The 12,958-nt window shown below is 38.7% G+C and overlaps 1 protein-coding gene across 2 annotated transcripts in view; it reads right to left on the reverse strand.

Moving 5' to 3' along the window:
* LOC121294484 (disintegrin and metalloproteinase domain-containing protein 10-like) overlaps positions 1–12,958 on the reverse strand; it is a 65,941-nt gene that overhangs the window by 22,968 nt on the left and 30,015 nt on the right. For both annotated transcript variants that reach the window (XM_041218225.1, XM_041218226.1), the window contains 2 exons: positions 5,209–5,327; positions 888–1,043 (listed from right to left, as the gene is read on the reverse strand). In XM_041218225.1, the coding sequence (XP_041074159.1) occupies positions 888–1,043; positions 5,209–5,327 (275 nt within the window). The remainder of the gene's footprint in view (positions 1–887; positions 1,044–5,208; positions 5,328–12,958) is intronic.

Consider the following 12,958-nt stretch of genomic DNA (forward strand, 5'->3'; position numbering starts at 1 on the left):
AGCAGATAATGCTTAATAAAAAGTATGTATATTAGTTAAAACACAATGTATACTTTTTTAAAACATACAAAAATTTATGTTTATTTACATACCGGTACATCTACGAGTTATTTTATTAATGTGTATCTGTATCTAGATAAAACAATGCGAAAAATAAAACAATTATAAAACAATAAAAATGAACACAGGGTTTTACTTCTAACCCACACAAGTTGTCATATCCAACTCTTTACTACAGCAGTGTAAAGCTGAGACCACATCTGCTCTGTATGTAAACACACAGGTTACCTTTTTCTTGCCCAACATGTAATACATTCATGACTTTTCATATTGAAACACAAACATTTGATGGTATCCAATGTGCTTTCATGTGGACTTCATAAGTAAAGTGGGAAGTTCTTCTGGTTAAAGCATACACTGTTAAATGTACCATTTTCAGGTCCACAGGGCTGCTGCACATAACATACTGTATCACAGCCACCCATGCATTTCTGAACACTGGTATCCTTCACCTGAAAAGTAAAAGTGCAGCAGCCCCTTTCACTGCTTTACTGCTGGGGATCCAGCTGCAGCATTGATAAGCTTGCACTGAGACCACCGTGCAGCAAGTAATGCCTACCTTCAAAATTCACATATTACCATCAACTGACTGTTCTTTAAAATAAAACCATTAGTTAACAAGCAGTAGTCAACAGCATATAACCCATGATGATTGAATCTAAAATGCACATACAGCATGCAAAGCACACAAGCATTTGGTTAACTCCCCAGGACCTGTGGACACAACTGAAGTCATTGCCTTGACACCTCATTTAAGCAACAGTTTCATACCCGACTAGTAGCTTTAAAAACATCCTACAATCCCACAGAAGAAGTGAAACACTCACTGATATCATCCTCATGGTAGATGACAGAGTGGAAAGGCACTGATCTGTCCAAGTATCTTTCCGATGGCTCCACGTAGAAGGTTCCTTGGTGAGTCTGGATGAAGCCTTCGAACCTGCCATCCACTACAGAGCCATGGCTCATGCTGCCCTTTTCACCTGCAAGACAGGAGATTAACTCAGGTTGTTATCTGTTCCAACATTAATTACAAGTCCAACACCGTTTGCCAAGACAAGTAGGCAGTATTGGAGGAGGGGTGGGGTCGGTAATTACTGAACTTGTGTCAGCTGTGCGGCTCCATAACCATTAAACATACCCTGCACACTGTGGGGTTCCTGCTGTAGAGAACTTTGAAATCAGCTCTACCTCCCAAAGAACCGCAATCTCATCTCCTTTAGATCGTATTCAAGTAGAGGGGACTGAAATCAAACTGTACAGCCTTCAATATCGAGGTCATCTCAGGAAGGGAAACTGTTATAGGTCTCGTCTTAATAGCCTTTCCCAGCCTCCTCAGCAAAGGGCTGCAGAGGGTGTGTGTGGAATTATGGAACATTTATATTTTTCAGTCCAGCATTGCAGACTATTCCTGCCACTCCCAAACCAACATGATTCTATCTCACTAGACAAAAAAGAAAATGTTACAGATGCTGAAATATTATGGGGTGTGCAGCAGTACGAACATTCTGGAAGGCGTGGTTATTATAACAGCTCTGGCTTTCATCCACTGGACAGAGGATGGGTGTTTGTTGAGAAAAAAAAAAAAAAGGAATTAGGCACCAAGATATGTTTTTACATACAAGTTCACCTACAATGACTTGAACGTTCACCTACATCAGAGAAGTGTTTTAGTAGTACAGTTTGTCTTGTTGCAGCATCAGTAATACTGAAAAACAAAACCTAGTAATCAGATTAGACAAACATTTAAACAAGAAGCCTTTGCCACTGTTCCAGTTTGACTGTGACTAAATTTCTTAGTAAAACAAAAAAGGGAGGATAAAATTCTTTGCTTATTTGGCAGGGAAAGGAGAGCCATGCAAGTAAACAAGTTCCTTTTTCTCTTTACATTTTGCAACCTTATCTTCAAGCAGCAACTGTACATTTTGAATTTGCACAGACGTTACCATGTAGAAACAAAATGAAATGGAATCAATAGATTTTAATGAATTTTATTACATCAAAAACGGCAACACAAAGAGTTTTCTAATTGTTCAGAGGTAGGTCGCACAAAGTAATTTCAAGCCTTTTCAGAAGCAGCTCATCTGAGGCATCCTGAAAGCGTGGGGGGGAAACCGAATTGTGAGGTGGCAATCCAGAGCCAATATTAAAAGGAAGGGGTTTGATTTTTAAGTTTGACTCCGATATAAAATGCAATACATTGTCAGTGTTCTGAAGAGCTTCTGAAATGCAAGCAACTGCTATTATACACATCCACCATTTCCACCTTTGATATTTAATAAATGTGGGCATGCACCTGCTCACATCTAGACTCTCCCTGTTATAATCACACTTTGCTTGGAGTCAATCTGTTCAGAGCTCATATCGATTTGAATGGACAGCCACAAGCATTGTTACCGTTTTTTTTTTTTTTTTTTTTTTTAAGGCATGCAGGTCAGTTCAATAGCAGCTCTCGTAATGTGTGACGACACAGTGGATTTTTAATGATGGCAATCAGGAGATTCCCCGGTCTTCAGAGGCGTGAAATGAAAGAAAGCTTCTATACTGCTGTATTTCTCCTTCCCTTTTCCAACATTTAATGTTCCATTAAATGTCTGCATTACAGATAGTAAGATATCAATTTTTCAACTCAAAACATGTTTCAAGGAGGAATGCTGAACCCAGTCCCTCTGCAGCATCAAGTGCAGTAACTAGCAATCCAACCTCTGCGACAGAACGTAACATGTTGAAATTGTGTCCGAGTTAAATCACAGGAGAAACACCCTTTCAAAGAACACTGAAGAAAAAGGGATGACTGAGCTGCTGGAAGCACTGTGCTCTGTGATTTCTACAAAGGACGCCAGCCCTGCTTCTGTGAAGCTCAACGTTGAAAAGAGAAATGAGTTAGATGACACAGGTGACTGGTTCATGTACTGGTTCCTTGATGTCTATGGTTGGCAATAAATAATAAATAAACAGAAAACAGCCTGCAAATAACAACTTTGCCGATTCCAGACTGCCTGAGATTAAAGGGATGACCAAGGCTTTCAGAAGAGGGATGCGGAGCAGCTACAGAACCACAATATGTTCTGTTTTGCACAGATTTTATTTATTTCTTTTTATGGAAGACTCTTAACAATATATAGTGCATTTTTTGCTTTGCACCTCAAAGAATCCCGCCGAGAATGGGAAATTAAATAAATACTTGATGTGGAGCGGATTGTGATATGATAATTCTTTTTAATACTGATTTATAGCCTTGAAAAAACAAAAAAGGCATGTCTACATGTAATGCGCTTACCGGGAGGTTATTCTCTATGTGGGGTTTGTGAGAAGAAAAATGTATAAAATATGCTTAACATAAAAATACATTTCTATGGAAATTTCTGGGAAAAAAAATGCAACCAAGTTCATTTGAAAGGAAAACAAACATCACATGCTTTAAGAAATTAAAACAGATTTTAATCTGTTAGTCATCTAGGTGTTGCATCTCTGCAGCCAATTCCAATTATTTATGCCTTTCAGCAATTACATTTATCTGTGCAAAGCCAGTGTCTGAAGACATGCATAAATGCCATGGGAGAATTATGACTGCGGTACAGAATTGAAGACAAGTTCCCATAGACAGCAGTGGGGAGTGTAGTCAGTCAGTCAGTTCAGTTATAATGAAACATTATATTTAATTATATTTTTACCCAAAACTGGTAGTAGAGCACTTTGGAACGGGAGACTCCAATAATTGAGAAGCACACCAATAACAAATAATTCTTCAAATTCTACCACGTCTCATTAAAATGAACATGCATCTGTTAAGTTCTAGATCATGTAATACATTTATTGGAGTAAGTATTGAACAAAATAGACAAATGTATATATGTTTTCACATCTTGCATTAACAAAGCTACAGTGCAAAGCCCTTCAGTTACCATAAAACCAAGGCCGTTAGCATCGATTTTTAGCCTTAGTCTAGTGAAAGAAAGCTTTGCCAGCTGAGAGCTGAAGGTGTAGTAGCACATATTGACAGAGTCGTCTCTCAAGGGAGAGATTCAAAATGACTGTCACTTCTACACTGCTTTCAGTAAACCTGTGAAAATGCTGGACTATGTGTAAACCTGGATATTTTGGTTCAAGGGAAAACGCTTTGTAGTTTGTACAGTGCATATTTCAAAATGTGCTAACTGTACTGTATTGTAATACAATTATCCAGCTACATCCCCACCTTGTACACACAGCTGATATAAAATAAAACTTATCAAGATGACCAAACAAAAATTCAGTACATGAATGCATCTATCTGTATATCTATGTATGTGGTAGTTTTGTTGCTTTTCTGTGAAGTAGGGAGGAGTGCGTTTTAATCCGTATTGCTATAAGCTAAACAGTTGGACAGCTTTGCCTTGGAGGGACATGCATGCAGAGCAATCCCAGGACTGTTGTATATCAGTTTGCTTCACTGTACAATTCTGGTCCAGCAGCCTGTGGTACTGCAATGTAATACTGTGACAAATTCAGAACTGCTGCTACAGTATCGCTTGCCATTTAGTTGGTAGTACTGCACTGGACACACCCTACTTCCTCCCCCAAATCTCTCCCAGACCTACACTTTCCTTCCCAGTTCTGGGCTGTACAGGGAAGATATGAGCTCATAGCATTCTTATGCCGGGGTCCAACTCATCCACACAGATACAAGTATACACAAGCACACACTCAAGCCAGCAATTGTTAATCCACCAAATAAATTCAATATCAGGGAGTGCAGTGCAGGAGCTCAAGCACCTGTTCAGGGAATTCCCAAAAGAAATGACGGGTTGAAAAAAAAAAAAAAAAATTGCACAAAACTCGACTAAAACTAATCTTTCATGCCTTATAAGAATTTAATTTAGGGGAGGGAAGGAATTTAAAATAAAGGCGAGACACAAATGAAACACAGAGCTTATTTAGGGAGCTGTAACAGTACAATAGTCAGGGTGAGAATCTGATCTCAGGTTCTAGCACAGCACCAAAATCGAAAGAGTAAACAGTTTTTCAAATACCTGAACAAAAAATATATACCTACAAATCAATAAACTCCCTGAAGTCTACACTGTATTGTTTGTGTGTTTCTCTCTTATCACATTTCTGGGTTTGATTTTCAAAGTGCTTAATTCCTCAAACAATTAATGGACTTACCAAAGATTTCTCCACTGTAAATGTGGGAGGTGTCATAATTGGTTTCTTCTCCTGACATTTCTATTTTAAAATCATCTGTAAACAGGGAGGTGTCTCTCTTCATTCGGAGGTTGAAGTGTCTGCAAAATAGAAGACAAGCCTGTCATGACGTGGGTTGTTAACATTGCAGACCCCAAGTTGTATATGACAGCGACCTGTTCAAGATGGGATATACTGCACACTATGGGTCTCATTTCAGTGCTGCCCCAGTCTCTTGTTCATATTTTATAAAATCAGCAGTCTGCAAAACCACCATACATAAAAATCACTACCACTCCACTGTTAGTTCAACAATTGGTTTCATTTCACTGAAAAAGGGTAAATTCTTGAAGCAAAGCAGCTTTGCTTTCAGATAACTCATTACAACACCCTTTTTTATTTTATTTATTTATTTATTTATTTTTACACACACACGCAGTTATTCACACAATAAATATTTTGATGTGAAAGAAACTAACAGTTAGTAGTTTTGTTTATATGTTATTTAAAATCTAGAATCAAAACACACAGGTTCCCTTCCGCTTCCGTTTTTTTTTTTTTTTGGTCTGAAAGGGCCAACTGTTGCTTTCTAAGCATCCTAGCTTCTGTTCAGTCCATCTGGCAAAAACGTACACCATTAACTCTTCACTCAAGTGTGAGAGCGAGACTGTTTGTTTATAACCCATTTGTGGTGTAATAAAGATATTCTTATGGTTTTGCTAATAACTTTAATATTTTCTAGACTATTTCAAACAAAGGTCAATGAAACTAACTTCACTTCCAGTGTAACAGGTAATAGGCCCCCCCTCCTGACAGCCACAGTCGATGTTGCACATTGGAAATTATGTAGGGACAGGTGAGGTCCTATTACCTGTAACATGGGACGTTAAGAGAGCCTTATACCATTGTGCCAGGATAAATGAGCTTCACCTGAAATACGAATTCCATTTTATGGAAGTGTAAAAATCCTAGGTACTGTACAGTATTTATACTTAAGAATCCTTGTGCAGAAAACCAGATTTGTTTAAAACACTGCTTCTCACAATTATTCTCATCAGTAAAAGAACAAAGCATGTTTTTTCTATACCTCGCAGAATTAGTCAGAGAATTAATTGTAGAATTGTTCTCGCTTAAGATGGGAACAAACGCAACCCACTTCATATCGTGCATCGTGTCATTTTGAAAAGCTTCTGATGATTGGCAAATGTTTTTATGTCCCTGTTTGGGGTATTGTACAATTTTTGATCTTCTACATTTTATTACAACTGGGATTTATGGGAAGGTCGTGCTGACGGTATAAAAGAACAAAATTACACTTGCCTACCAATAGAACCATGCCATATCTTGCTGAAATCAAAAGGGATACCCTTCAAACGCTTTCGAAGCACAAGGCAATCCTTTTTCCTGGATTAAAAGGTCTAACCCAGCGACAGCCAAACCCAGTTCGTTATTTTGCTTTCTCATATCCAGCAAGTGGCTCATTGAATTGCCAACAATGCAACTAGACTGTACGATGTACATGCCCTGAAAATAAAACTGCTTGTGATTATCCTGGGAATCATTCTGTTATGGGAGTACAACAGAAATACAGCACAACCTGCATCTAACAGCAGAATCTCAGGTTTGACCATTAGAGATACAGCTAGATTATTCAAACATTATGTTATCCTTTTCAGTTCAGCCCTAAAGAACGCTGATCCTGCCAATTATCTATTCATTAATGCAAGTCTTCATATATCCATTTTGTTTTTCTTATGCAGAGTTTTAAGAACTAAAGGAGGTTGGCACCAAGGTAGAAAAAAAGAGCATATTTACCAAGGGAGCTGAATTCACGCAAGGTACAGTACAGATAACCTGTAATGAGACTTCACCTTTAATAGGACATTGAACTTCCTTAAATCTACAACTGTTACATTGCTAGCTCAAAAATAAATTTCACAAAAAAAGTAGCTGCAATTGTAAGTGATGCAAGTCCTTTAACACCCTACAGCAGATCTACCTTGGTACCCTCTGTGCATTCATTCAGACATGGTAATTACAATGCACTCACAGAGTAAGATCTGGCTAAGTGGCTTATGCTAAAACTACAGCACTTTCCCCACACAGAGCAGTTCTGTACGTTGGTGTAGATGATGCAACTTCCAGCATGTGTCAGAAGATTCTGAATTAGGTACCAGTCTGGAATTAGGTACCAGTCTAAAGGAAAGCAGCTTTTGAGAGGAACAATTGTTGCAATTTTATAACAGCTTAACTGACCGTGCTAAAATTGTAGCCCAGTGTTATTAACAGGGCAGATCTTGTATTTTGTTACAGAATATTTTACGCCTGGGTCGGTCGGTAAATTGTGTCAATGCACAACACAAGTGCCAAAGTGTGATTCCTCTTCATGCGCCAAACCTCACATGGTACATTAAAATTAAATATTCCATTCTCTTAATCTGAAAATATGTCATCAAGTCACATTAAGCTAATGTGCCACTTAGTGTTACTTGAGCTCTGTTGGTTTTTGGAGGACTGGCAATACAGACCGTGAAGATGTACTAATATATCCGAATATTTAATCTTGAAGAATGCAATAGAAATGAAGAAGTCAGAAACAATAAGGCATCTACTACTTAGTTTTTAGCCCATATTATTATTTGAAATGTAAGACTATTCATTCTCGTGGGATATTGTTCAAGACACTATTAGTTCTAAATTAAGATTTCTTAAAAGCAGGAATTTAAAAACAGGACCATTAAGGTTATATACTGTAAAAGATTTAGGTGTAGCGGGATGCATCTCAAATAGTAACAGTAGCCGCTTAAGGCATACAGGTAGACCAATGCACCCGAAATGTGCGTTCCTTCATTCCGAGAACAAAAGGACTGCTCAATGTAATCCAGTTTCTTAACGTTAGAATGAACCCTGCGCGCAGTCCAAAAGTTTAGTTGTGTGTGTGTTTAACGATTTTTTTTTCTCTCATTACCATACATCACACAGACCCAATCCATGAAATGGTTAACCACATTTTATTTGCTTTCTTTTCCGCTTCAGTTGAAGTTCAGAGAATGTACACGTTTTATTCATCCTGGCCAATGATGAATTGAGTTACCACCATCATACATTTTTCATTCACTAAAAATCTAATTCATCATATCAAGCGGACATACCTTGGGTCGATTGCATTAGCATTATATTGTATTTATTTACAGGTAAAACTTAACAACCTTGACCATGCAAGCACAAATACGATAAATCACGGTATACAGGGTGATTAGTATGGCATTTGGCAGTGTTTAAGGACACCTAGAGGTTTCTATTTAGAAACTAAAATCGCTGTTTGGAGCTGTGGCCTTCATGTAGTCTTGAGTCAATCCAGACTTCATACACCACAGGCCAGCAGCAGCGAGCAGAAAGGAGAACGTGGGGAGCTGGGAATTTATTTTACTGACGTACACAGTATCCACTCAATTCAAGTTGTACAAGATGTGAAAAATGAATATACTTAGCCAGATCATCATAGAAAAGACCATTCTGACTAAATGCCTCTTTAGATGTTATGCAAGATGCTATTAAAGTACCATATTCTATATCACATACAAAACATGTTTTCTGACCCTTAAAACACCACAAGACGAGGAGGGGTATCTGAATGGCTCTCCCGGTAAAAGCATGGTCATTTCTTTAACTATCAGGGTTAATTAGAACTAAACAGGAGCACTTGTAAATGATAATGCATAAAGTATTAGTACAAGGTTACTGCCCCCCCCCAAAAGCATAGGAGATTGTACTAGGAGGTGTTTCCAAAGCAGTTTCCTCAGGGGGTGTAAGAAATTTACTGTTTGTACTTTTTTTACAACAGGATGTAACCCAATAAACATGACTGGTCTCAAAAAACACCTACCGTGTATCCTAACAACAGAGCCACAAGTTTAACCCTCTTACCAGGACTCCCCTAAATAATAAAAACTCTGTACACACACTCAGTCTCCCAGTGTAAAACAACAGGATCTTAAAAATAGCTGCCTTTCAGGTTCCAGCTATTCATTTTTGAATATATTCAAATCCTTACTACTGTCTGCACATTTGTAAATGGAAAGGATGATGTTTCATTCTATGCAAAGCAATATACGTTGCAATCTAATTTGCATGTGGTTCCTCAGCTGCCCTTCTCATTTCGGCAATGTGCCAGCTTTACCCAACTGGGATGAAGGATGAGCACTGCAACGCTTCCCGCTGGTATCGTTTGATGAGATTTGAAATGAAAAATCAACTTCGCACACAAAAGTTGAACGCCCTTAATAAAAACAGCACACTTTTTAGTTTAATTATTGCTTAACAAAATCCTTGCAAAAAGGTGCAAAAATAAAAAAAGTCAGTCATCATTTCTAAACGTACTGGTTATACAAAATGAGATGGCAAGTCCTGTACCATTAACTCTGACATTGATATTGTACAGAAGGGTTTCAGAGGGACAGGATGCCCTTGGCATCTCAATGTCCTGTGACTGGGTTTGTTCTCTAAGGGTAAGATTTTAACATTGTTTGTTGTAAGCCAGTGGCATGTGTCAAATCCAAGAGCAGCTAGAGAAAATAAAATACCAGAAAATGTTTAACTTTAACCAAGTATGACATTGAACACTGAGAAAGGTTAGAAGAATCCAACATCATATCTGGGTGACCTGAAAGGATGTTCCCGTAAAATCTGGAGTTTTTACCTATAGGCCATTCGGCAGGCAGATCTAAATCTCTATTAGCACTGGAATACTTTCCTGTACACACCACGCTTTAATATGGAATTAACAGTTTCTCCGTTTTGCCTTAAAAACTCAGAGACTGAACTACTAAAAAAAAAAAAAAAAAAAAAAAAAAACAAAAAAAAAAAAAAAAAGAAACAGCCAGTGGCACATCTAAACTAGTCAAAGTTGCTGCATTACTTGTTTCAAGGACGGAGGTACTCTAAATATGTATTCTATTTTCAACATGGAGAAGAGATTTAAAAAAAGAAGACTGCACTTTACATGACAGAACACCCTTAAGGCTTCCACTACACATTATTACTTGCTCACTTTAAAAGAACAGATCTAATATTAGCATCAGTACTGCACACTTATTGCATCCACAGCCTAAAGCTACAGAGGCAGAGCGTTTCCTGGTTCACATTAAACAAGCACATCCCGATGAGATTACACAGCAGATCATCATTGTGGGAATTCCAAGCAGAGGATTTTTGCCGGAGGTTTGAGACGTCCTTACTGTACTGACTTTTGATGGTTCCCCCAAATACTACATCCATCCTTCATCTTAAAACACACACCCTCCTTAAAAAGAGGACACTGCATGCTGTAGTCAAGCGTATGAAGTGAGCGCCAATCATCTGCTATGGAATATTTGAAACCGTGCACCTAGAAGCAGGCAGCAATGTTCCAGATCACGGATTAGAGCTGTTTTTGGCACTTGAGGCAGTTTTCCTCCAAAGCAACAGCCTGCTGAGCATAAAGAATAAAAAACACACCAGTGTCATTTGGATTCAGTAAATATGCGTACCAGAAGTACAGAGGCTAATCATTTAGACAGAGTGTACTATATGCAACATCTGTTGTCTGAAAAGAAATAAAAAAACAAAAAAACAAAACAAAAAGAAAAACGATTCACATTTCCAGGAACAGGTCAAAAGAACTTGACCACAACCAAACCCTCAACCAGGAAAAGGGCTGAAGTGTTCACACCACACGCTGGACACCGTTCTCTGTTTAATCGTTTTGCAGTGACCACTTTCAATAGGTTGATATCTGGAGCCAGAATTACGCTCCAGCCATCAACATTGGGCCAATCGGAAATCCACATTACCTTGAGGAAAAGTGCCGAAGGCTGAAGCATTTCAAAACCATGTGAACAGTTACATCTTGTACATAGGAGATTCAGAGAGCTGTTTTGAGGTCACAGGGATGCAAAAGTCACCAGAATTTGGTGACTGAACCAGAAAAGGATACCAAATGCAATAAACAAGATGAATACAATATAGTTAGAAGAGCAGGCATGTCAACTGGCATTTACACTTTCACTCAACTGTATGGTGCTATCTGGTGGCCATGGAGATTTCTACAATGAGCAAGTACATAAGAAATTAAGACCTACTGTCTGAGTATATTTCTTACTAGCAAACTAGTCAAGGTTCAGCTAGAAGAATGAACACTTTACTGAGGGACCGGGAAACTACGCTATTACTGCTCCCCGGCTGCTGTTCAGTTTCACTTCTGGGGTCGACCGTGAAGAGCCAGAAGATGTTCTACTCCCATTTACCACTTATTGCAAAGTTTAGTTCTCAGATAAAACCATCCCACCTGAAGCAGCTGGGTCAAGGCTTATAAAAGCAGAATTCCTAGAACAGAATGTCAGGCTCCTGTTTTATATATAATCTACCCTCCTGGGCCTGCTGATAGCAGAAAGCAATGCTCAGAGCCCCTCCCCCAAGGCTAGCGGTGCCTCTCTTTACAGATTCTTAACAGAAGAGTTGCAGAGGAGCCGGAATATTAAAAAGACAAAAGTACAGAAATGCGGCGTTACATCCCTCCTCCTTCACAGACAGGGCTGGCCACCTGGCAGCTTGGATAACTACTGCAGACCAGCTCAATAATGCAGTCTGCAGAAGCATAGTCAGTATTTTACTATTTATTTTAGGGAATGATTTACAGTGTGCAACTTCACAGAGATGTAATGTTGGATAGCAACATTGAAAACTGGACCATTTAATCATATGAATAAAGCCACCACCCAGCCACGAGCCCAGCATCACCTCTCAAGCAATGCTGCTGCTTTGGGAGTAGCAGCCCACTCAGCTGGTGCTCCTCTAAAGTAATGTCAACCTCCTGTCTCTGTGTGATCCTGAAACACCGCAACCACTTCTACTGTCTAAACTGTGTGTTTATTTCAGCCTGTTTTAAAGACATTCAAGCCTAAAGTCTTTAACCTCATTGTTCTGGAGCATTGCGGTTCCTTTTTGTTCGGTTCCTTAATCCTTATCCAAGCAGAACACACAGAATTCTGTTTTGGAATGTGGTTCAAGAACACACTTCAGCTGGGAGGCTGCTGGGACACAACCAATTGTCCATAAATCAATGAAATGAATGAAATGAATACAGCAGATATTTTGCCTCACACAGGCTGCCAAAAAAGCAAATATGCAGGTTTACAGTATTTTACATACTGGATAAGAAGCATCTTGGTTCAATAACTGTTACTGTAATCCTGTACCATTTTTGCAGAAATCGTCGCAAACAGCTTCTGATCTATTGGTAAGGATATAGAACCGCTGACATTGCAAGGGACACCTAGCCAAGTTTAAAAGATCAAATACGTTGCAAGCAGTTTGGATGTAAAAAAAACAATGGAGAAGGATGGATCTGTTTGCCTGTTACACAACATGCAGTACGAACTCTACAAAGCACTTTGGGAAGTTTTACCTGTAAAGTTTGCAGAAGTTTATGCTGTTGCACATTATACAGCCTTCACTCAGAAACAGTAAAAAGCTTTTTTTTCTTTTAACTCAAAACAAAAAGACAGGTTTTTCATTTTACTTTACAACAATGAAAACCCTAGCCACTTGGTTTCTCTCTATTTAATTTATAGACGAGTGTTTAAAGTTATGGATAGGATACATTTCAATACTGAATTCCATAGCACCTGCCAGTTTGAAGCAATAAAACTAGAACAACAAAACTCCCTTCAGGTCAGTACAGTACCAGCTTCAA

Source organism: Polyodon spathula, chromosome 19 (genome assembly GCF_017654505.1).
Source record: "Polyodon spathula isolate WHYD16114869_AA chromosome 19, ASM1765450v1, whole genome shotgun sequence".
NCBI lineage: Eukaryota > Metazoa > Chordata > Actinopteri > Acipenseriformes > Polyodontidae > Polyodon > Polyodon spathula.